The sequence below is a fragment of the Entelurus aequoreus genome, linkage group LG27 (genome assembly GCF_033978785.1).
Source record: "Entelurus aequoreus isolate RoL-2023_Sb linkage group LG27, RoL_Eaeq_v1.1, whole genome shotgun sequence".
Classification (NCBI taxonomy): Eukaryota; Metazoa; Chordata; class Actinopteri; order Syngnathiformes; family Syngnathidae; genus Entelurus; species Entelurus aequoreus.
Genome location: NC_084757.1, coordinates 1,475,767 through 1,502,989, shown reverse-complemented (window position 1 = coordinate 1,502,989; position 27,223 = coordinate 1,475,767). Strand labels below are relative to the sequence as shown.

The following is a 27,223-nucleotide window of genomic DNA, read 5'->3' as shown; positions in this document are numbered from 1 at the left end:
GCCGCTGATTGGACAGAAACGCACGATGATGCTTGGAGGCCTTGGACCTGGTTCCTCCTCCAGCTCCTCCTCCCTTTGGACAGCATACTGCAGGTGTGTGATAAGGCCCATGCTAGGGTTTTGGTACGCCTCCACCAACTCCGGCAGCATGGAGAAGAACCTGATAGGAACTCCCTCTGATGCCTGCGGGGAAGAAAATGTTTTCTTTCTTGGACTTCTTAGTTGTCAGAAACTGAAGGACCAGCTATTTGCTTCCACCTATCCGGGTCGGGTTTGAGACAGAAAAGTCTACGGAGAGATGTTTGGACTTCCCTATCCCACAGTTGGGTTAGAAATGACTTTTCACACCAGCCGTACCCTAACTTGTTTTTCTAAGTATCCACAAAGTCCAAATTGAATCAATTGAGGCCCCTTGAGGAGTCAGGGAAGACTAGATCTGATCTAAGTCTTAGGATAGAGCTGACCAATCTAAGTCAAAGACTAGATCCCCACCTCACTCTCTTCTGCGCGATGGTCTTCGCTTCTTGCCAGGGGATCCCCATCTTGGTCAGTTCATCAAGAGTGGACCGCCTCCAGTTGAATTCTGGTTTCCCTGGCTTCCTCTTGCCTTGAGGTTTATAGTCCAGGGCTTGTCTTGCTATGTTTCTCGGATCCTTCCTAAGTGTATGGCCGATCCATCCCCACTTTCTGTATGGCCGATCCATCCCCACTTTCTGCTTTTGATTTCATTCTGAATTTGCTCTAGGTTCATGCATCTCCACAGGTCTACATTCGATATCTTGTTGGGCCACCAAATCCTCAGTATGTACCTAAGATTAAGATTAAGATTAAAGTACCAGTGGTCAGCAGCGGCGCCGCGCCCGGGAATCATTTTGGTGATTTAACCCCCAACTCCAACCCTTGTTGCTGAGTGCCAAGCAGGGAGGTTATGGGTCCCATTTTTATAGTCTTTGGTATGACTCGGCTGGGATTTGAACTCCAACCTACCGATCTCAGACAGTTGTTAATAAACACTTGTAGTTTATGGATGATGGATTTGGTGGTTTTCCAGGTTTCACAGCCATAAAGAAGGACAGGTTTTACATTTGTATTGAAGATTCTGATTTGGGTGTTTCTGGAGAGCTGGGAAGAGAGCCATACAGGTCGGAGAGATCTGACCAATCGGAGTCTCAAACTAGATCGGACCAATCTAGGTCTAAGACTAGCTCTGACCAAGCTACGTCTATGATCATGAACTGATGAAGTCTACTCGGATGAGATAAGACAAACCAAACAGTCCAGTTGCGATGGAATGAAAGTCCTGAGAATGAAAGGACTGAGAACCTCCGTAGACAAATTGTGAGCTTGTCTCCAAAACATGTTGAGGTTCAGGTTCAGTTTCAGCTCCTGCCTACTTGTATTTATTGAAATACACCATTCATGCCGTAAGAACCGGCCCCAAGCAGTACAGTCGCTGGTCTGCCTTTTAAACCAGGCAGTTTGTATTCTACCCCCAAGTCAGTTCCTCTGACACTGAAATGTTTTGACCCTCTCCACACCTTCCCTGCCTACCTCTTGTAGCTGAGGGATATATTTATTTCTCTCTAACGATAGTATTTGCTGAGGAAAGAGCAAATACTGAAGAAGTCCCAAGGGAACCATACTATAAATGGTCAAGACTTATACATAACCACTGCCTAAAGTCCTAGATTTGGGTAGACTTCGGTTAAGTCGGACAACCACCTGTTCTGCTCTGCCCTAAAACAGTAAGTTGTGAACCAGCATCCAAGTCTTTCATGTCTCCGTTATGTTATGTGTGTCGGCAAGTCTGGTACCGGCCCGAAATGTAGATGAAATTGATTGTTAAAGCTCCTCCTAGTCTCTTCACTCATGGTGTCCAAGTATTGCCTACTATCATTGATCATCGACCGTCTCCTTGGTCTTCAGGAACAAGTTGTTGTGCACCCCTCCGCCAGCCTGTGAACCTCCTTACCAGTATGCCGTCTCTTCTCCACCTCTGATGGCATTGGTGCTATGGGTGGCCGTGCAGTCATGGGCGTACACTGAGGACAGGAAAGGGCTGAGGACCCTGCCAGGCCCCTGTACTCAGAGCCGGAAGGAGGAGTGGTGGGAGCCCATGCTGACTGACTGTGGTTGTCCTTAGACTTAGGTGTAACGACGGCAGTGGCTTACTGCCCCAATCCATCCATCAATAGCCGGATTCGCATATACTAGTTCTCGGGAAGAACTACCACACTCGAGTTTAGTTATAGGAACTACCCTTCCCCATAGGGACTTTTCCTTTTCACGTTCACACATGGCTGGGGATGCTGGGGACCTTGGTAAGAAACATGTGTTACGCATATCCGCCTACGACCCGTGACGTATTACTTTAGCGTCTCACCTACCAGTGCTAAACAACCAACAACACTCCCGCCAAAAGTGAACAGAGAAACAACACAAGCAAGAATGGAGACCTCGGAGGCTACCCTACCCGCTGAAACTCCTCTGTGGAGAGCTTTGACCTCCTTGTTGGCTGTGTCCATTTTTCCTGTTGCTGTTGCGATCTCGTAAACAACTCTGTGGGACTTTTAAAAAAATGGCGGGTCTGTGTTGGGGTTAGGAGAAGCGCATATCCGGCAAGTCTTGTCAGTTCAACCAATCACCTACGTATTTTAGTTCCTATGGGACTCAGTTTAGACCCTGCCTCAGAGCAGGGGCTAAAATGGTTATAGGATCTGAGTTCAGTCCCTAGTTCCCGTATGTCGGAACACGACGAAAAACGGCCAGGGGATTAAAAAGGTTATAGGAACTCCAAAAAGTCCCTACAGTCGGAAAAGGACTAATTCATTTTTTTCTCTCTCTGGTTCTCAACAAAAGCGGATGCTTTCCCTCCCTCTCCCTTTCTCTCCTGTTTTTGCTTCTTAACTCTCTTGCACAACGGAATTGATCAACTGGCCTCTCAACGCTATTGACGCGAAGCTCGGGTCGGGGGGAACTTGTCTGTCCCGACGGAACGTTAGTCGCTGGATACCCGATGGACTCCTGGGAGAAGTGGAGGGCCGTGTGCCTGCAGAGATTCTTCCAGTCAAGGAACTTGAAGACATCTACCGATTCGGAATCGTGACAACAGGACATCTGCTGATTGGGGTAAGCGTTGCTTTGGTGTATCGAGAAATTCGGAAGATGCTTGCAGCCGTTCAAGGTACCCTACAAACGATTGATGGGATGGGTAGGGCTGTGGGCACTAAGACTGTAGCGATTTCTGAACTAAATCGCAAACTGGATAACATCTCGATATGCAAAGCTATATTATGACACAATTAAGGACCAGAAGGGACAACTAGAGTAGACAAACCTATTAGAATGCGCCTCTTCCTGTTCTGTCTACCCCTTTATACCTGATTTCGGACATACGGAAAAGGGTGGAGTGCCATCTCCGGGTTGCGGAGGAGACCCTCCCCCAAGTGGAGGAGTTCAAGTACCTCTGAGTCTTGTTCACGAGTGAGGGAAGAGTGGATGGTGAGATCGACAGGTGGATCGGTGCGGCGTCTTCAGTAATGCGGACGCTGTATCGATCAGGTGAAGGAGGAGCTGAGCCGGAAGGCTCAAGTTACCGGTCGATCTACGTTCCCATCCTCACCTATGGTCATGAGCTTTGGGTTATGACCGAAAGGACAAGATCACGGGTACAAGCGGCCCAAATGAGTTTCCTCCGCCTCGTGGCGGGGCTCTCCCTTAGAGATAGGGTGAGAAGCTCTGCCATCCGGGGGGAGCTCAAAGTAAAGCCGCTACTCCTCCACACGGAGAGGAGCCAGATGAGGTGGTTCAGGCATCTGGTCAGGATGCCACCCGAACGCCTCCCTAGGGAGGTGTTTAGGGCACGTCCGACCGGTAGGAGGCCACGGGGAAGACCCAGGACACGTTGGGTAGACTATGTCTCCTGGCTGGCCTGGGAACGCCTCGGGATCCCCCGGGAAGAGCTGGCCGAAGTGGCTGGAGAGAGGGAAGTCTGGGCTCGGATAAGCGGAAGAAGATGGATGCATGGATGGAATGATTTCGGACGGTTGTACTGAAAACAAATTTAGTTGTACTTTTTAAGTGCAATGACAATAAAGTTAGCTTCCAGTCCAAGTCAGGATGGTCCTCCTCGGGAGGAAGACCCCGAGATACCTGAACAACTGAGGCGGAACTCTTCCCCAACTCATTGCACAACCCACCATTTTCCCAATGACTACATTATTTCCTGACTGTCTGCTCGTCTTCCTCCAGGTTTTGGTCTTCAGTGTCACCTGGTCTCACTAGTTCAGCTCCCGCCATTGTTCTACCCTGTCTGTAAACAGTCTCCAGTTTCACTTCTGTCTGGTACGATCTAGTCCAGTGGTTCTTCACCTTGTTGGAGGTACCGAACCCCACCAGCATTCACCGAACCCTTCTTTAGTGAAAAATAAAATTGTTTTTTTCAAATTCAAGACAAAGTTATATGTTTTTGGTAACCCTTTAGTATGGGGAACATATTCTAAGTAACACAGACTTAATTTAGAGTTATTTGGACACTAGGGGAACATATTCTAAGTAACAAAGACTTAATTTAGAGTTATTTGGACACTAGGGGAACATATTCTAAGTAACAAAGACTTAATTTAGAGTTATTTGGACACTAGGGGAACATATTCTAAGTAACAAAGACTTAATTTACAGTTATTTGGACACTAGGGGAACATATTCTAAGTAACAAAGACTTAATTTAGAGTTATTTGGACACTAGGGGAACATATTCTAAGTAACAAAGACTTAATTTAGAGTTATTTGGACACTAGGGGAACATATTCTAAGTAACAAAGACTTAATTTAGAGTTATTTGGACACTAGGGGAACATATTCTATGTAACAAAGACTTCATTTAGAGTTATTTGGAAACTAGGGGAACATATTCTAAGTAACAAAGACTTAATTTAGAGTTATTTGGACACTAGGGGAACATATTCTAAGTAACAAAGACTTAATTTAGAGTTATTTGGACACTAGGGGAACATATTCTAAGTAACAAAGACTTCATTTAGAGTTATTTGGAAACTAGGGGAACATATTCTAAGTAACAAAGACTTCATTTAGAGTTATTTGGACACTAGGGGAACATATTCTAAGTAACAAAGACTTAATTTAGAGTTTTTTGGACACTAGGGGAACATATTCTAAGTAACACAGACTTCATTTAGAGTTATTTGGACACTAGGGGAACATATTCTAAGTAACACAGACTTAATTTAGAGTTATTTGGACACTAGGGGAACATATTCTAAGTAACACAGACTTAATTTAGAGTTATTTGGACACTAGGGGAACATATTCTAAGTAACACAGACTTAATTTAGAGTTATTTGGACACTAGGGGAACATATTCTAAGTAACACAGACTTAATTTAGAGTTATTTGGACACTAGGGGAACATATTCTAAGTAACACAGACTTAATTTAGAGTTATTTGGACACTAGGGGAACATATTCTAAGTAACACAGACTTAATTTAGAGTTATTTGGACACTAGGGGAACATATTCTAAGTAACAAAGACTTAATTTAGAGTTATTTGGACACTAGGGGAACATATTCTAAGTAACACAGACTTAATTTAGAGTTATTTGGACACTAGGGGAACATATTCTAAGTAACACAGACTTAATTTAGAGTTATTTGGAAACTAGGGGAACATATTCTAAGTAACAAAGACTTAATTTAGAGTTATTTGGACACTAGGGGAACATATTTTAAGTAACAAAGACTTAATTTAGAGTTATTTGGACACTAGGGGAACATATTCTAAGTAACAAAGACTTAATTTAGAGTTTTTTGGACACTAGGGGAACATATTCTAAGTAACAAAGACTTAATTTAGAGTTATTTGGACACTAGGGGAACATATTCTAAGTAACACCGACTTAATTTAGAGTTATTTGGACACTAGGGGAACATATTCTAAGTAACACAGACTTAATTTAGAGTTATTTGGAAACTAGGGGAACATATTCTAAGTAACAAAGACTTAATTTAGAGTTATTTGGACACTAGGGGAACATATTCTAAGTAACACAGACTTAATTTAGAGTTATTTGGACACTAGGGGAACATATTCTAAGTAACACAGACTTAATTTAGAGTTATTTGGAAACTAGGGGAACATATTCTAAGTAACAAAGACTTAATTTAGAGTTATTTGGACACTAGGGGAACATATTCTAAGTAACAAAGACTTCATTTAGAGTTATTTGGAAACTAGGGGAACATATTCTAAGTAACAAAGACTTAATTTAGAGTTATTTGGACACTAGGGGAACATATTCTAAGTAACAAAGACTTAATTTAGAGTTTTTTGGACACTAGGGGAACATATTGTAAGTAACAAAGACTTAATTTAAAGTTATTTGGACACTAGGGGAACATATTCTAAGTAACACAGACTTAATTTAGAGTTATTTGGACACTAGGGGAACATATTCTAAGTAACACAGACTTAATTTAGAGTTATTTGGACACTAGGGGAACATATTCTAAGTAACAAAGACTTCATTTAGAGTTATTTGGACACTAGGGGAACATATTCTAAGTAACAAAGACTTAATTTAGAGTTATTTGGACACTAGGGGAACATATTCTAAGTAACAAAGACTTAATTTAGAGTTATTTGGACACTAGGGGAACATATTCTAAGTAACAAAGACTTCATTTAGAGTTATTTGGACACTAGGGGAACATATTCTAAGTAACACAGACTTAATTTAGAGTTATTTGGACACTAGGGGAACATATTCTAAGTAACAAAGACTTAATTTAGAGTTATTTGGACACTAGGGGAACATATTCTAAGTAACAAAGACTTAATTTAGAGTTATTTGGACACTAGGGGAACATATTCTAAGTAACAAAGACTTCATTTAGAGTTATTTGGACACTAGGGGAACATATTCTAAGTAACACAGACTTAATTTAGAGTTATTTGGACACTAGGGGAACATATTCTAAGTAACAAAGACTTAATTTAGAGTTATTTGGACACTAGGGGAACATATTCTTAGTAACACAGACTTAATTTAGAGTTATTTGGACACTAGGGGAACATATTCTAAGTAACAAAGACTTAATTTAGAGTTATTTGGACACAAGGGGAACATATTCTAAGTAACACAGACTTAATTTAGAGTTATTTGGACACTAGGGGAACATATTCTAAGTAACAAAGACTTAATTTAGAGTTATTTGGACACTAGGGGAACATATTCTAAGTAACACAGACTTAATTTAGAGTTATTTGGACACTAGGGGAACATATTCTAAGTAACACAGACTTAATTTAGAGTTATTTGGACACTAGGGGAACATATTCTAAGTAACACAGACTTCATTTAGAGTTATTTGGACACTAGGGGAACATATTCTAAGTAACAAAGACTTAATTTAGAGTTATTTGGACACTAGGGGAACATATTCTAAGTAACAAAGACTTCATTTAGAGTTATTTGGACACTAGGGGAACATATTCTAAGTAACAAAGACTTCATTTAGAGTTATTTGGACACTAGGGGAACATATTCTAAGTAACAAAGACTTCATTTAGAGTTATTTGGACACTAGGGGAACATATTCTAAGTAACAAAGACTTAATTTAGAGTTATTTGGACACTAGGGGAACATATTCTAAGTAACACAGACTTAATTTAGAGTTATTTGGACATTAGGGGAACATATTCTAAGTAACACAGACTTAATTTAGAGTTATTTGGACACTAGGGGAACATATTCTAAGTAACACAGACTTCATTTAGAGTTATTTGGACACTAGGGGAACATATTCTAAGTAACAAAGACTTAATTTAGAGTTATTTGGACACTAGGGGAACATATTCTAAGTAACAAAGACTTCATTTAGAGTTATTTGGACACTAGGGGAACATATTCTAAGTAACAAAGACTTAATTTAGAGTTATTTGGACACTAGGGGAACATATTCTAAGTAACAAAGACTTAATTTAGAGTTATTTGGACACTAGGGGAACATATTCTAAGTAACACAGACTTCATTTAGAGTTATTTGGACACTAGGGGAACATATTCTAAGTAACAAAGACGTAATTTAGAGTTATTTGGACACTAGGGGAACATATTCTAAGTAACACAGACTTCATTTAGAGTTATTTGGACACTAGGGGAACATATTCTAAGTAACAAAGACTTAATTTAGAGTTATTTGGACACTAGGGGAACATATTCTAAGTAACACAGACTTCATTTAGAGTTATTTGGACACTAGGGGAACATATTCTAAGTAACACAGACTTCATTTAGAGTTATTTGGACACTAGGGGAACATATTCTAAGTAACAAAGACTTAATTTAGAGTTATTTGGACAGTAGGGGAACATATTCTAAGTAACACAGACTTAATTTAGAGTTATTTGGACACTAGGGGAACATATTCTAAGTAACACAGACTTAATTTAGAGTTATTTGGACACTAGGGGAACATATTCTAAGTAACACAGACTTCATTTAGAGTTATTTGGACACTAGGGGAACATATTCTAAGTAACAAAGACTTAATTTAGAGTTATTTGGACACTAGGGGAACATATTCTAAGTAACACAGACTTCATTTAGAGTTATTTGGACACTAGGGGAACATATTCTAAGTAACACAGACTTCATTTAGAGTTATTTGGACACTAGGGGAACATATTCTAAGTAACACAGACTTCATTTAGAGTTATTTGGACACTAGGGGAACATATTCTAAGTAACAAAGACTTAATTTAGAGTTATTTGGACACTAGGGGAACATATTCTAAGTAACACAGACTTAATTTAGAGTTATTTGGACACTAGGGGAACATATTCTAAGTAACACAGACTTAATTTAGAATTATTTGGACACTAGGGGAACATATTCTAAGTAACACAGACTTAATTTAGAGTTATTTGGACACTAGGGGAACATATTCTAAGTAACACAGACTTAGTTTAGAGTTATTTGGACACTAGGGGAACATATTCTAAGTAACACAGACTTAGTTTAGAGTTATTTGGACACTAGGGGAACATATTCTAAGTAACACAGACTTAATTTAGAGTTATTTGGACACTAGGGGAACATATTCTAAGTAACAAAGACTTCATTTAGACACTAGGGGAACATATTCTAAGTAACACAGACTTAATTTAGAGTTATTTGGACACTAGGGGAACATATTCTAAGTAACAAAGACTTAATTTAGAGTTATTTGGTTAGGGTTAGGGTTAGGGCCAGGGTTAGAGGGTTCGGGCCAGGGTTAGAGAGTTAGGGTAATAATAAGGCTGTGCCGAATAAGGCATTAATAAGTACTTAATAATGACTAGTTAAGAACCAATATGTTACTAATTTGCATGTTAATAAACAACTAATTAATGGTGAATATGTTCCCCATACTAAAGTGTTACCATGTTTTATTACTGGTGCACTTGATGAAGCGTGCATGAACATCACCTTGTTCAAACAACAAAACCAACAAAGTGCATAAACTCACAACAAAATACACAAATCAGTGTGACTTCTGCTGTTGTCGTATCCGTAATACGCCGATAGGGAGAAGTTTTTATTTACATGATGAGTCGGGTGTGTCCTGACCTGCGCCGAATCCCTGAGCCCGACTCACCGAACCCCTAGGGTTCCATCGAACCCAGGTTAAGAACCACTGATCTAGTCCGTCCTCGATCTCTCGTCCGAAGAACACCGGGGAGTCTCCCCTACGTCCCGACTAGTCCGCCTTGGTCGTCAACCCCCCCGACTCCCAAGTCCGCACATACCTTGATGGACAACCGCAACACTCCAACCCACCTGGACTGAGAGCTTCTTGTCCTCGTTGGGCAAGATCCTGTACGTGTAGACGCAGTTCTGGAATCTGCGGTTTGACACGGCGACAATGCGCGTTATTCCCCCCGGGGTCGGAGCCCTCGGCGCGGAGGTTTTGTTGCGAGTACTTACAGAACGCACAAGGCAAACGCTCCTTGTATGGACTCGCTGTCACGAATGAGGAAGCTTCCGTCTCTGCCCGCCTTGGAGAGGAGATCCTCCGTCTTGGACCGGGTGATGTTTCCGTGGCACCAGGCCTGACCGCTCTGCATCCTGCCCGGCTTAGCGAAGACCTCAAGATTTTTGCATCTGCTCTTAAACAAGTGTGGCGTTTAATGCTGGTTTTAAGTTCATCTTTCACAAGTCCGGTCTTTTATTCTCACTTCCTCATTTGAGCAGAGAGGAGGCACAGCCCCCCACCGCCCGCTATGCCGGATATAAAAGTATATTTCACACATCCAGCTGTGGGTAAATACGCAGAATTGAGCTTCCTTCTCCTCATCTTTGTTAGTTTTCTCTCATAATTTGCGTGCGAGAACTGTCGGGAACTCGAGGCTCAAACGAGGAAGTGCAGAAGAAAAGGAACCGGCATACCGGACCACTCGGACCTACCTGAGAGCACATTCCGGTAAGCTGCGGTGCCCGCGCGATCCCCTGGCATGGAGCCAAATAACCTGCAGGAAAGCGCACGTTCACAACGGCCTTGCCGTTTTGGCGCGGCGGACAGGAAGCGGTGCAGAAATAGGAGGAAAATAGAAACCACAAGGCGGGTCACGTGACCCAAAAAGAGATGTGCGAGTGACAAGCCCCGAGCTGGAAATAGATTTGTCACTTTCGCAGTGAAATGTCACCGCCTGACGACAAAAAGTACACAAAAAAGTACCTTTATTGGTGCAATAAAGTGGTGAAATAGGTGTTAGATGCACAAGTGCGAGGGTTAGAAATAGGGATGTCCGATAATGGCTTTTTGCCGATATTGTCCAACTCTTTAATTACCGATACCGATATCAACCGATATATGCAGTCGTGGAATTAACACATTATTATGCCTAATTTGGACAACCAGGTATGGTGAAGATAAGGTACCTTTTAAAAAAAAAATGAATCAAATAAAATAAGATAAATAAATTAAAAACATTTTCTTGAATAAAAAAAGAAAGTAAAACAATATAAAAACAGTTACATAGAAACTAGTAATGAATGAAAATGAGTCAAATGAAGTGTTAAAGGTTAGTACTATTAGTGGAGCAGCAGCACGCACAATCATGTGTGCTTACGGACTGTATCCCTTGCAGACTGTATTGATATATATTGATATATAATGTAGGAAGCAGAATATTAATAACAGAAGGAAACAACCCTTTTGTGTGAATGAGTGTAAATGGGGTGGGTTGGTGCACTAATTGTAAGTGTATCTTGTGTTTTTTATGTGGATTTAATAAAAAAAACAAAAAAATTAAATAAAAAAAACAAAAAATGATACCGATAATAAAAAAAACGATACCGATAATTTCCGATATTACATTTTAACGCATTTATCGGCCGATAATATCGGCAGACCGATATTATCGGACATCTCTAATATATATATATATTTAATGAATATTTAAATATTTTTCTATTTTGTTTTACTATTAATAGTATTTATTTGTTGTACTTGACAAAGTAAAATATGTAGAATAAGACAAGAACAGTAGTTGGACTATACATTTAGTTGTATTACTTTCAAATGAAAAGTTTGTTGATAATAAACATCCTCGTATGAATGATTTGATTATTTTGACTAGGGATGTCCGATAATGGCTTTTTGCCGATATCCGATATGCCGATATTGTCCAACTCTTTAATTACCGATACCGATATCAACCGATATATGCAGTCGTGGAATTAACACATTATTATGCCTAATTTGGACAACCAGGTATGGTGAAGATAAGGTACTTTAAAAAAAAAAAATGAATCAAATAAAATAGGATAAATAAATTAAAAACATTTTCTTGAATAAAAAAAGAAAGTAAAACAATATAAAAACAGTTACATAGAAAATAGTAATTAATGAAAATGAGTAAAATTAAGTGTTAAAGGTTAGTACTATTAGTGGAGCAGCAGCACGCACAATCATGTGTGCTTACGGACTGTATCCCTTGCAGACTGTATTGATATATATTGATATATAATGTAGGAACCAGAATATTAATAACAGAAAGAAACAACCCTTTTGTGTGAATGAGTGTAAATGGGGGAGGGAGGTTTTTTGGGTTGGTGCACTAATTGTAAGTGTTTTTTATGTGGATTTAATTTAAAAACAAAAAAAAAACAAAAAAAAAACGATACTGATAATAAAAAACCGATACCGATAATTTCCGATATTACATTTTAACGCATTTATCGGCCAACCGATATTATCGGACATCTCTAGTTAGAAACATACATGCGCTATATTGACAAAAGTATTTGGCCACCTGCCTTGACTCACATATGAACTTGAAGTGCCATCCCATTCCCGACCCATAGGGTTCAATATGACCTTTTGCAGCTTCTACTCTTCTGGGAGGGCTGTCCACAAGGTTGCCGAGTGCGTTTGTAGGAATTTTCCACCATTCTTCCAAAAGCGCATTAATATTGGTGGAGAAGGCCTGGCTCTCAGTCTCCGTTCTAATTCATCCCAAACGTGTTCAGGTCAGGACTCTGTGCAAGCCAGTCAAGTTCATCCACACCAGACTTTGTCATCCATGTCTTTATGGACCTTGCTTTGTGGACAGTCATGTTGGAAGAGGAAGGGGCCCGCTCCAAAAGGTCCCCACAAAGTTGGGAGCGTGGAATTGTCCAAAAATGTTTTGGTATCCTCCTGAAAAACAGCCCCACACCATAATTCCTCCTCCACCAAATTCCACACTCGGCCCGATGCAGTCCGAAATGTAGCGTTCTCCTAGCAACCTCCAAACCCAGACTTCGTCCATCAGAAATTTCACGACTGGATTTGTTGCACAGGTGGCATCCTATGACAGTTCCACGCTGGAAATCACTGAAAGCGGCCTGTTTGTAGAAAGAGTCTCCATGCCTAAGTGCTTGATTTTATACACCCGCCCAAGTGACGTATTTACATTTATTGATTAGGACACCTGATTCTGATCATTTGGATGGGTGGCCAGACACTTTTGGCATTTAGCATTCCCGAGTCGTTCCTCAGTTACAAATATCGCCTCCCGTTGTATCATATTGACATCGAAAGGACAGAATTGGGATTATGCAAGGCTAGTGGCCACATTTACAGGTGAAAACAACAACAAGTAATAGTCAAGTATCACGAGTACAAAAGCAGAAGTTTAGCAAAAAAAGTCTCCTGAACGTACAAATTGAATGTTAGCGCTATGCTAATTCATCTTAGCGCTAACATCGCTTGACATTTCCTAAAACAGTTTCCAGCACAAACTTGGTATAAAAAAAAAAAGAAGAGCTTTTTCCACATTTTCTGCGACTTTTAGCCGAGAAAAGAACCGATTAGACCAGCTGGACGCCAAAGAATCCCTTCATTGAATATTCAAACACAGTGTGACTGTTCAAACTGTATGTAATGTTACATTAACTTGTTTTAATGAATACTTAGGTCTACTACACTACTGTATTTAATGTTGTCATTATGGTGGTACTTAATGAATACTTAGGTCTACTACACTACTGTATTTAATGTTGTCATTATGGTGGTACTTAATGAATACTTAGGTCTACTACGCTACTGTATTTAATGTTGTCATTATGGTGGTACTTAATGAATACTTAGGTCTACTACACTACTGTATTTAATGTCATTATGGTGGTACTTAATGAATACTTAGGTCTACTACACTACTGTATTTAATGTTGTCATAATGGTGGTACTTAATGAATACTTAGGTCTACTACACTACTGTATTTAATGTTGTCATTATGGTGGTACTTAATGATTACTTAGGTCTACTACGCTACTGTATTTAATGTTGTCATTATGGTGGTACTTAATGAATACTTAGGTCTACTACACTACTGTATTTAATGTTGTCATTATGGTGGTACTTAATGAATACTTAGGTCTACTACGCTACTGTATTTAATGTTGTCATTATGGTGGTACTTAATGAATACTTAGGTCTACTACACTACTGTATTTAATGTCATTATGGTGGTACTTAATGAATACTTAGGTCTACTACACTACTGTATTTAATGTTGTCATAATGGTGGTACTTAATGAATACTTAGGTCTACTACACTACTGTATTTAATGTTGTCATTATGGTGGTACTTAATGATTACTTAGGTCTACTACGCTACTGTATTTAATGTTGTCATTATGGTGGTACTTAATGAATACTTAGGTCTACTACACTACTGTATTTAATGTTGTCATTATGGTGGTACTTAATGAATACTTAGGTCTACTACACTACTGTATTTAATGTTGTCATTATGGTGGTACTTAATGAATACTTAGGTCTACTACACTACTGTATTTAATGTCATTATGGTGGTACTTAATGAATACTTAGGTCTACTACACTACTGTATTTAATGTTGTCATTATGGTGGTACTTAATGAATACTTAGGTCTACTACGCTACTGTATTTAATGTTGTCATTATGGTGGTACTTAATGAATACTTAGGTCTACTACACTACTGTATTTAATGTCATTATGGTGGTACTTAATGAATACTTAGGTCTACTACACTACTGTATTTAATGTTGTCATAATGGTGGTACTTAATGAATACTTAGGTCTACTACACTACTGTATTTAATGTTGTCATTATGGTGGTACTTAATGAATACTTAGGTCTACTAATTTTAATTTTAATGTTGTCATTATGGTGGTACTTAATGAATACTTAGGTCTACTACACTACTGTATTTAATGTTGTCATTATGGTGGTACTTAATGAATACTTAGGTCTACTAATTTTAATTTTAATGTTGTCATTATGGTGGTAATCATTATGTATTCATTAAGTACCACCATAATGACATCATTAAAATACAGTAGTGTAGTAGACCTAAGTATTCATTAAGTACCACCATAATGACAACATTAAATACAGTAGTGTAGTAGACCTAAGTATTTATTAAGTACCACCATAATGACATCATTAAAATACAGTAGCGTAGTAGACCTAAGTATTCATTAAGTACCACCATAATGACATCATTAAATACAGTAGTGTAGTAGACCTAAGTATTCATTAAGTACCACCATAATGACATCATTAAATACAGTAGTGTAGTAGACCTAAGTATTCATTAAGTACCACCATAATGACATCATTAAAATACAGTAGCGTAGTAGACCTAAGTATTCATTAAGTACCACCATAATTACATTAAATACAGTAGTGTAGTAGACCTAAGTATTCATTAAGTACCACCATAATGACAACATTAAATACAGTAGCGTAGTAGACCTAAGTATTCATCAAATACAAGGCGCAGGTGTCCGATTACACCCAGTTCGAACAGTCACATTGATTTAAGCAATTCTTTGGCGTACCACTAGATGGAGCCACAGTTGTAGAAAAAGGACGCACGTTCCCGCACCGGCGAAGCGTTCAGCGAGGCCTGGAGATCCCAAGTTCAAAATCCGACTTGGCACTCAGAGAACTCTCGTGTGTTCCTTTCAAGTCTGCGCTGGTGGCGTCGCCGCCGCCCGCCGCCCCGCCTTTGCCGAGCAGTCGCATCAGAGCGCCGCGGAACTTCTCGGCGCCAAAGAGGTAGATGAGCGGGTCCATGGCGCCGTTGAGGCAGGTGAACAAGGAGGTGAGGCGGTTGGACAGACCCAGGCTCCGGCGGGCGTGGCAGGACACCTGCAGCTGGCTGTGGCCCAGGATGAAGGTGGCGCGGCTCACGTGGTAGGGCAGGAAGCAGACCACGTAGACCAGCATGACCAGGCTGATGGTGCGCAGCGCCCGCAGCTTGAGGGCGGGCTCCAGCCGGCAGCCGCGGTGCAGGCTGCGGATGATGAGCAGGTAGCAGCACAGCGTGAACAGGAAGGGCGGCGTGAAGGCCACGCCCAGCGAGATCAGGGCGCGGCGAGACGCCTTCTCCCGGTAGAGCTGCAGGCACGCCGTCACGCCGCCCGCCTCCGCCGTCTGCCGCGTCACCAGCAACGGCGCCATGGAGACGGTGACCAGCGCCCACAGGCTGAAGCTGACCGCGTGGGCGTAGCGGGCGCGCCGCACCCTCAGCGACCGGACGGCGTGCACCACCGCCAGGTAGCGGTCCCCCGCCACGCAGGCCAGGAAGTACAGGCTGGCGTACATGTTGACGTAAAACAGGAAGCCCGCCGCTCGGCAGGCCGCCTCCCCGAAGGGCCAGTGGCCCCCCGTCAGGTGGTAGGCGGCCCTCAGGGGGAGGATGACCACGTAGGACAGGTCGGCCACGGCCAGGTGGGTCAGGAAGATGTCGGCGGGCGAGGACGCCGCGCGCTGGCGGGAGAAGATCCAGAGGGCCAGGCCGTTGCCCACCAGCGCCAGCAAGAAGACCACCACATAGACGCCCCCCAACACCACGTGCTCCGTCCTGGACGCCGCCGCCGCCGGGCAGATTTCTGACGACTCGTTGAAAAACGCCGGCTCCGTCGACGCCATCTTTGTTTCTGAGGGCAGAGAAAGTCTGGTTGGTAAGGTTGTTTCACCACTCCATGTGAGTTACCCCTCCCGGGGTGAATGAAATGAGTTGTAAATAAATATCAATATATATTTATATAAGATATCACAAAACTTTGTGTTACATTGAGTTCAGCTCAACAAAAGCTGTATTTGATCCTACCAAGCAGAAGGCTTGTAAAACTCCACTGCGTAGGATGGGAAGCGACATGACGGCGTCGGTTTCTTTCTTCTACTGTAATCCACAGGAGGATTTCGTCTTGATCCGAGATCTACAAAGCGGAGAGGAAGCAGGGCCTGACTCCCCTCCAGGCACCTTTTCTTTGAACTGTTTTGTAACCAAAGGCAGCGGCTGTTTACGACCCGCTTCCTTTAGAAACAGCTGTTGCCATGTAATCAGGGAAAGTCCAAATAAAAGAGGAGGCGTAAAATCATTCATCAGAGCGTGGTGGGACACTGTCCCATGATACATTGTCTACGCCTTTCTCCTCATTGAGCCAAATTTAACTCCGTCTCCATTTAATTCCTTGCTTCTTGTCTTGTTTAATAGATGTCATCAGTGTTTGAACCTGACAATAAACATACAAACATATATATATATATACATACTATACACATACATACTTACATATACGTACGTTATATACAAAACACAAAAGTAGTGAAGTCGTCACGTTGTGTAAAAGGTAAATAAAAAGAGAATACAACAAATCCTTTTCAACTTATATTCAATTGAATAGACTGCAAAGACAAGATACTTCATGTTCACACTGAGAAACTTTGTAATTTTTTGCAAATATTAGCTCATTTGGAATTTGATGCCTGCAACAGGTTTAAAAAAAAAAAATGGCACAAGTGGCAAAAAAGACTGATAAAGTTGAGGAATGCTCTATCAAAGACTTATTTGGAACATCCCACAGGTGAACAGGCTAATTGGGAACAGGTGGGTGCCATGATTGGGTATAAAAGCAGCTTCCATGAAATGCTCAGTCGTTCACAAACGAGGACGGGGGCGAGGGTCACCACTTTGTCAACAAATGCCTGAGCAAATTGTTGAAGGACAACATTTCTCAACCAGCTTATTGCAAGGAATTTAGGGATTTCACCATCTACGCTCCGTAATATCATCAAAAGGTTCAGAGAATCTGGAGAAATCACTGCACGTAAGCCATTATATTACGCACCTTGGATCCCTCAGGCGGTACTGCATCAAAAAGCCACATCAGTGTGTAAAGGATATCACCACATGGGCTCAGGAACACTTCAGAAAACCACTGTCAGACTGAATCAGTTCAAATGTGACCAAGTCCGGCAAATGTCAGTGTTCTGCGAGTGTTTTATCCAGTTTTTTGTTTTTTTACCCGGCAGCTCCAGGGACAGTACAGGTGGACTCTAACGGGGTTTTGGATGAAAGTCGCGTCACGTGACCTCTGACCTGGGTGGGTCCTCCAGTCTCTCTGGTCTCCATCTGGACCAGAACCCACTTTTAGGATGGATTGCAGCAAAGCTGGCGCTAAAATATTGTTGCTACATTCCATGGATGTTATCACCCGGACACACCTCACACACATGTGTGTGTGTGTGTGTGTGTGTGTGTGTGTGTGTGTGTGTGTGTGTGTGTGTGTGTGTGTGTGTGTGTGTGTGTTCTTGTATTTCTAGCCTTCTTGAGACATGAAGAAGGAAAAGTATCTTCCATATGAGGGTGGTCCCAAAAAGGAGGGATTTTTCCAATTGACTGTGTGTCGCTTTTAAAAGGGCTCCCCCCTCTGGTCAACATATGAAACAACAAGTGTGTGTAAAAATTTTAAGTGCTCCCCCTCTGGCCAACTTATGGAATAACAAGTGTGTTTAAGAAATTGAAATGCGAGCTTTTGGACAAAATTAATAAGAAAAATTAAATAAATATGTATATAGAGACATACTGTAATAACTTGAAGTAAATAATGATTAAAAAACAATTACAAACAAAAAATAAATGAACTAAAAGCAGTTTTTTTCTCACAATGTGTCAAATTTTTTCTTATAAAATTGGGAACAATTTCTCATATTCTTTCTGTTTCTGTAATGTTGCAATATTTACTCGTAAAATTGTGACTTTTTCATGTAAAATTATTTATTTTTAATGTGAAATGGTGACATTTGTCATATAAACTTCTGACTTTTATCACAATATTGCCCATTTTTTTTGTTGTTTTTGTAAAACTGACATTTTTTGAGTAGAATTATGACTTTTGTCATCATTTTGCCAAGTAAAATTGTGATTATTATTACGATGTTGCCAAAAATTTTTTAGTTTTCTTATAAAACTGTGACTTTTGTCGAGTAAAATGACGACTCTTTCCATAAAATTGCTGAAATGTTAAGCTTTTCTTGTAAAATTGACTGTTATTGAGTAAAATTCCAACTTTTGTCATAATATTGCACAAATGTTCAGTTTTTCTTGTAACATTTTGACTTGCGTTGAGTAAAATGACGACTTTTATTATAATACTGCCAAAATTCTACGTTTTTCTTGTGAAATTGTGACCTTTTTCTTGTGAAATTCCAACTCATTTTTCACAACAAACTTTTTTATATTTGCATAGTATGTATATATTATTAATGTTGTAAATACACATCTTTATATATCTAGAAAGGCTGGTCCTAAATAGGGAGGCATTTTTCTCAGGTCTCAAGAAGGTAAGAAATACAATAATATGTGTGTGTGTGTGTGCGTGTTCTTGTATTCTACCCTCCTTGAGACATGAAGAAGGACAAGTATCTTCCATATGAGGAGGTGTGAACAAGTGATGACATCAATCAATAACATTGCATCTAATAGACAATGTCTCATTTGTGGTGACATCTATCAAAATGAGGGTGCTCCCAAAAAGGAGGGATTTTTATCATTGACTGTGTGTCGCTTTTAAAAGTGCTCCCCCTCTGGTCAACATATGAAATAACAAGTGTGTGTAAGAAATTGAAACGCGCCCCTTTTGGCCAAAATGTACTTAAAATAAATAAATAAATATGTATATAGAGAGATACTGTAATAACTTGAAGTAAATAATTTAGATTAAAAACCAATTACAAACAAAAAAGAACTATAAAAGCAGTCTTTTTCTCACAATATGTCGACTTTTTTATTATAAAATTGGGAACAATTTCTCATATTCTTTCTGTTTCTGTAATATTGCAATATTTTCTCGTAAAATTCTTACTTTTTAATGCAAAATGGTGACATTTGTCAAATAAAATTCTGCCGTTTTCCAGAAAATTGCCAATTTTTTTTGTTGTTCTTGTAAAATAGTGACACTTTTTTGAGCATATTCCGATTATTATCATCCATCCATCCATCCATTTTCTACCGCTTGTCCCTTTTGGGGTTGCGGGGGGTGCTGGAGCATAATATTGGCAAAATTTTCTTATAAAACTGTGACTTTTGTCGAGTAAAATGACAACTCTTTTCATAAAATTGTTAAAATGTTAAGCTTTTCTTGTAAAATTGCGACTGTTGTTGAGCAAAATTCCAACTTTTATCATAATATTGCACAAATGTTCAGTTTTTCCTGTAAAATATTGACTTGCGTAGAGTAAAATTACGACTTTTATTATAATACTGCCAAAATTCTACGTTTTTCTTGTGAAATTGTGACCTTTTTCTTGTGAAATTCCAACTCATTTTTCACAACAAGCTTTTTTATATTTGCATAGTATGTATATATTATTAATGTTGTAAATACACATCTTTATATATCTAGAAAGGCTGGTCCTAAAGAGGGAGGCATTTTTCTCAGGTCTCAAGAAGGTAAGAAATACAATAATATGTGTGTGTGTGTGTGTGTTCTTGTATTTCTACCCTCCTTGAGACATGAAGAAGGACAAGTATCTTCCATATGAGGAGGTGTGAACAAGTGATGACATAAATCAATAACATTGCATCTAATAGACAATGTCTCATTTGTGGTGACATCTATCAAAATGAGGGTGCTCCCAAAAAGGAGGGATTTTTCTAATTGACTGTGTGTCGCTTTTAAAAGTACTCCCCCTCTGGTCAACATATGAAATAACAAGTGTGTGTAAGAAATTGAAACGCGCCCCTTTTGGCCAAAATGTATTTAAAATAAATAAATAAATATGCATATAGAGACATAATGTAATAACTTGAAGTAAATAATGAAGATTAAAAACTAATTACAAACAAAAAATTCAAAAAAGAACTATAAAAGCAGTCTTTTTCTCACAATGTGTCGACTTTTTCATTATAAAATTGGGAACAATTTCTCATATTCTTTCTGTTTCTGTAATATTGCAATATTTTCTCGTAAAATTATTACTTTTTTATGTAAAATTATTACTTTTTTATGCAAAATGGTGACATTTGTCAAATAAAATTCTGCCGTTTTCCACAAAATTGCCAATTTTTTTTGTTGTTCTTGTAAAATACTGACATTTTTTGAGCATATTCCGATTATTATTATCCATCCATCCATCCATTTTCTACCGCTTGTCCCTTTTGGGGTTGCGGGGGGTGCTGGAGCATAATATTGCCAAAATGTTCTAATAAAATTGTGACTTTTGTCAATTAAAATGACGACTCTTTTTATAAAATTGCCAAAATTTTAAGCTTTTCTTGTAAAATTGTGACTGTTGTTGAGCAAAATTCCAACTTTTATCATAATATTGCACACATGTTCAGTTTTTCCTGTAAAATTTTGACTTGCGTTGAGTAAAATTACGACTTTTATTATAATACTGCCAAAATTCTACGTTTTTCTTGTGAAATTGTGACCTTTTTCTTGTGAAATTCCAACTCATTTTTCACAACAAGCTTTTTTATATGTGCATAGTATGTATATATTATTAATGTTGTAAATACACATCTTTATATATCTAGAAAGGCTGGTCCTAAAGAGGGAGGCATTTTTCTCAGGTCTCAAGAAGGTAAGAAATACAAGAATATGTGTGTGTGTGTTCTTGTATTTCTACCCTCCTTGAGACATGAAGAAGGAAAAGTATCTTCCATATGAGGAGGTGTGAACAAGTGATGACAAATCAATAACATTGCATCTAATAGACAATGTCTCATTTGTGGTGACATCTATCAAAATGAGGGTGCTCCCAAAAAGGAGGGATTTCTCACATTGACTGTGTGTCGCTTTTAAAAGTGCTCCACCCTCTGGTCAACATATGAAATAACAAGTGTGTGTAAGAAATTGAAACGCGCCCCTTTTGGCCAAAATGTATTTAGAATAAATAAATAAATATGCATATAGAGACATAATGTAATAACTTGAAGTAAATAATGAAGATTAAAAACTAATTACAAACAAAAAATTCAAAAAAGAACTATAAAAGCAGTCTTTTTCTCACAATGTGTCGACTTTTTTATTATAAAATTGGGAACAATTTCTCATATTCTTTCTGTTTCTGTAATATTGCAATATTTTCTCGTAAAATTATTACTTTTTTATGTAAAATTATTACTTTTTTATGCAAAATGGTGACATTTGTCATATGAAATTCTGACGTTTTCCACAAAATTGCCAATTTTTTTTGTTGTTCTTGTAAAATAGTGACACTTTTTTGAGCATATTCCGATTATTATTATCCATCCATCCATCCATTTTCTACCGCTTGTCCCTTTTGGGGTTGCGGGGGGTGCTGGAGCATATTATTGCCAAAATTTTAAAGTTTTCTTATAAAATTGTGACTTTTGCCAATTAAAATGACGACTCTTCTCATAAAATTGCCAATATTGTAAGCTTTTCTTGTAAAATTGCGACTGTTGTTGAGCAAAATTCCAACTTTTATCATAATATTGCACACATGTTCAGTTTTTCCTGTAAAATATTGACTTGCGTTGAGTAAAATTACGACTTTTATTATAATACTGCCAAAATTCTACGTTTTTCTTGTGAAATTACAACTCATTTTTCACAACAAGCTTTTTTTATATTTGCATAGTATGTATATATTATTAATAATGTAAATACACATCTTTATATATCTAGAAAGGCTGGTCCTAAAGAGGGAGGCGTTATTTGGAGGTCTCAAGAAAGTCACAAATACAAAAATGTGTGTGTGTGTGTGTGCGTGTCCCTTGAGTGTTTCTGACAGGCGCCCACATCTTTTGTTTTATGGTTGTGTTGCGTTCCTCCTCCTCCTAAGACAGCCGTACATGAAGGGGGCGGGAACAACAAAGCGTAAAAATAATAATGGTTGTTGGCGAGGTCTTAGCATTCATGTTGGCAGATGCAACAATGCTGAGGGGAGTGGAGAGGCGAGGCAAAGTGGGGGAAAAATGCGATTAAAATGTGAAAAGGCTGCACTGTAAAAAAAAGGATTATGTGTCCATGGTCTACAAAAGCCAAAAGCAGTGAAGTTGTCACGTTGTGTAAATGCTAAATAAAAAGAGAATACAACAAATCCTTTTCAACTTATATTCAATTGAATAGACTGCAGAGACAAGATATTTCATGTTCACACTGAGAAACTTTGTAATTTTGGCAAATAATCACAACACATTGCAAAAAAGGCATTTTTACCACTGTGTTACATGGCCTTTCCTTTTAACAACACTCAGTAAAGGTTTGGGAAGTGAGGAGACACATTTTTGAAGTGGAATTCTTTCCCATTCTTGCTTGATGTACAGCTTAAGTTGTTCAACAGTCTCCCTTCTCAGATTTTAGCCTTCACATTTTCAATGTCTGGACTACTGGCAGGCCAGTCTAGTACCCACATTCTTTTACTCTGAAGCCACGCTGTTGTAACACGTGGCTTTGTATTGTCTTGCTGAAATAAGCAGGGGCGTCCATGGTAACGTTGCTCGGATGGCAACATATGTTGCTCCAAAATCTGTATGTACCTTTCAGCATTAATGGTGCCTTCACAGATGTGTAAGTTACCCGTGTCTTGGCCACTAATACACCCCCATACCATTACAGATTGAGTCTATTTTATTTCATTTTTTAGTATCAAATGGTTAAAGTCTGTCCAAAAAAATGTTCAGTTTAACTAAGGATTTTAATGTCCAGTGTTATTATGTATTATTACTATGTACTGCTTTTATATTTCCAGTATTATGTATTATTACTTTGAACTGTTTTATATTATAATTTTTATCCTGTAAAGCGCTATACCAAATAAAATGTGTTATTATTATTATTATTATTTAAAAAAATATTTTTTCAAGCAAATTGATGCATTTGAAATATTTCCAATGTTAATAAAGTTAAGTTATTTTTTGTTGTTAGTTTTACTATATTTTTTTCTTTTTTGTTTTCTTTAATGTTAATAAGGATGCAATGATATGCAGAGGTGTACTTATGACAATTTTATAGACAAATAATACTATTTATAGTTGCAGGGGAACAACAACACAAAAGTCAACTGCTCTCAACAACCCACACATCATGACACAACATTGTGAAGTATAAACAGTAAAACATGAAATATTAAAAGTATGTAAGACTTGGACTCTTACCTTGTTTACTTTCCTGACGACCTCCTCAATGTTTTGTCATCAATCTGAAACGTCAAACAGCTGAGATGAGCACAACATGGGGAGGTGCGGGGAGAGGCAGTGTTTTGTTTATTACCCATCATGCTTTTGTAGTGGATCTAGACAGGTGTTATTTTGAATTGGGTATGATGCTTAGACACTTTTTATAATGTCCACATAGTTCAGTGGGCAAGTTGTGTGTGTGTGGTGTGGCACGTTTATGTTGACTTGATGTCTTGGCTTTAGTTTCTGTGCATGCATTCATTTAAATAATGCATATATATATACATATACATACGTATATATATATATATATATATATATATACATATACATACGTATATATATATATATATATATATATATATATATATATATATATATACATATACATACGTATATATATATATATATATATATATATATATATATATATATATATATATATATATATATATATATATATATATATATATACATATATATACATACATACACACACACACACATATATATACGTTTATACATACACAAATATATACATATATATACATACATGCACACACACATATATATATATATACACACACATCTTTATATATATATACACAATTTTTTTTATACATACATACACACATATATATACACATCTTTATATATATATATTATATATATATATTTATAAACACATATATATAAATATTACACATTGCATATATATATATATATTTATAAACACATATATATAAATATTACACATTGCATATATATATATATATATATATATATATATATATATATATATATATATATATGTATATATATTTATACACACATATATATACACAAATATTGCACATTGTATATATATATATATATATATATATATATATATATATATATATATATATATATATATATATATATGTGTATATATACATATACATACATATACACAATATATATATACACATTTACACATATATATATATATATATATATATATATATATATATACACATATTTATACAAATATGTGTATATATACAGATATATACACACACAAATATATATACATATATACACACGTATATATACATATATACACACATATACGTATAGATAAACACATACACACATATATATATATACACCTAAATACATATAAACATATATGTATTTATAAACATATATATGCATATACACACATATATACATATACATACATATATAAACACACATATATACATAAACACACATATCTATATACATACATATACACACACACACACACATAAATATATACACACACAAATCTGGAAAAAAGTTACAAATGTTATCATTAAAAATGCAGTTACATTTTTTTTTTTTTTAAATTTAATAAATGTTCAAAAACATATTTGTTTGCACGATGGGCAGGGAACGTTGTTTGAATAGTTACATATAATATATGCTGTTGTTTGAATAGTTACATATAATATATGCTGTTGTTTGAATAGTTACATATAATATATGCTGTTGTTTGAATAGTTACATATAATATATGCTATGCAAATGTTACAGTAATGCAATGTTTGAGGACGTACTGCGGGCTCCATTTAAGACGCACATGGCCCGCAAGCCATAATTTGGACACCAATGATCTATGATAACCTTTATTTTTAAATAATGCGAATATAAGTAAAAAATTAAAAAATAAATCAGGAAAAAAGTTACAAATGTTACAATAAAAATGCAGTTTAATCTTATTTTTCTTTTTTAAATAATAAAAAAAAAGCCCTAAAAATATTGTATTTGTTTGCACCATTATTATAACATTATAACCATTATTTTTAAATAATGCAAATATATAGTCCAAAAATTATAATAATAAAAAAATCAGGAAAAAAGTTAAAAATGTTACAATAAAAATGCAGTTTAATCTTATTTTTCTTTTTTTTAAATAAATGCCCTAAAAATATTGTATTTCTTTGCACCATTATTATAACATTATAACCATTATTTTTAAATAATGCAAATATATAGTCAAAAAATTATAATAATAATAATCAGACAATCAGGAAAAAAGTTAAAAATGTTACAATAAAAATGCAGTTTAATCTTACTTTTCTTTTTTAAATAAAAAAATAAATGGCCTGAAAATATTGTATTTGTTTGCACCATTATTATAACATTATAACCATTATTTTTGAAATAATGCAAATATAAGTAAAAAAATAAAATAAAAAAATCAGGAAAAAAGTAAAAAATGTTACCATAAAAATGCAGTTTAATCTTATTTTTCTTTTTTTTAAAAAATAAATGCCCTAAAAATATTGTATTTCTTTGCACCATTATTATAACATTATAACCATTATTTTTAAATAATGCAAATATATAGTCAAAAAATTATAATAATAATAATAAGACAATCAGGAAAAAAGTTAAAAATGTTACAATAAAAATGCAGTTTAATCTTACTTTTCTTTTTTAAATAAAAAAATAAATGGCCTGAAAATATTGTATTTGTTTGCACCATTATTATAACATTATAACCATTATTTTTGAAATAATGCAAATATAAGTAAAAAAATAAAATAAAAAAATCAGGAAAAAAGTAAAATATGTTACCATAAAAATGCAGTTTAATCTTATTTTTCTTTTTTTTTTTAAATAAATGCCCTAAAAATATTGTATTTCTTTGCACCATTATTATAACATTATAACCATTATTTTTAAATAATGCAAATATACAGTCAAAAAATTATAATAATAATAATAATAATAAGACAATCAGGAAAAAAGTTAAAAATGTTACAATAAAAATGCAGTTTAATCTTACTTTTCTTTTTTAAATAAAAAAATAAATGGCCTGAAAATATTGTATTTGTTTGCACCATTATTATAACATTATAACCATTATTTTTGAAATAATGCAAATATAAGTAAAAAAATAAAATAAAAAAATCAGGAAAAAAGTTAAAAATGTTACCATAAAAATGCAGTTTAATCTTATTTTTCTTTTTTTTTAAATAAATGCCCTAAAAATATTGTATTTCTTTGCACCATTATTATAACATTATTAGCATTATTTTTAAATAATGCAAATATATAGTCAAAAAATAATAATAATAATAATAAGAAAATCAGGAAAAAAGTTAAAAATGTTACAATAAAAATGCAGTTTAATCTTACTTTTCTTTTTTAAATAAAAAAATAAATGGCCTGAAAATATTGTATTTGTTTTCACCATTATTATAACAATATA

The 27,223-nt window shown here is 36.6% G+C and overlaps 2 protein-coding genes across 4 annotated transcripts in view; both read right to left on the bottom strand.

The window, feature by feature from the left end:
- inpp5d (inositol polyphosphate-5-phosphatase D) overlaps positions 1-10,573 on the bottom strand; it is a 70,935-nt gene extending 60,362 nt beyond the window's left edge. For all 3 annotated transcript variants that reach the window (XM_062039461.1, XM_062039460.1, XM_062039462.1), the window contains exons 1-4: positions 10,471-10,573; positions 9,991-10,167; positions 9,844-9,907; positions 48-183 (exon numbers count right to left, since the gene is read on the bottom strand). In XM_062039461.1, coding sequence (XP_061895445.1) covers positions 48-183; positions 9,844-9,907; positions 9,991-10,130 — 340 coding nt within the window. In that variant the 5' untranslated portion in view covers positions 10,131-10,167; positions 10,471-10,573. The remainder of the gene's footprint in view (positions 1-47; positions 184-9,843; positions 9,908-9,990; positions 10,168-10,470) is intronic.
- A 4,744-nt stretch (positions 10,574-15,317) lies between these two features.
- The window catches only part of gpr17 (G protein-coupled receptor 17), a 16,030-nt gene continuing 4,124 nt past the window's right edge, over positions 15,318-27,223 (bottom strand). Inside the window, exons 2-3 of the mRNA XM_062039463.1 lie at positions 23,959-24,002; positions 15,318-16,483 (exon numbers count right to left, since the gene is read on the bottom strand). Of these exons, the coding sequence (XP_061895447.1) occupies positions 15,438-16,475 (1,038 nt within the window). The 5' untranslated portion in view covers positions 16,476-16,483; positions 23,959-24,002 and the 3' untranslated portion in view covers positions 15,318-15,437. The remainder of the gene's footprint in view (positions 16,484-23,958; positions 24,003-27,223) is intronic.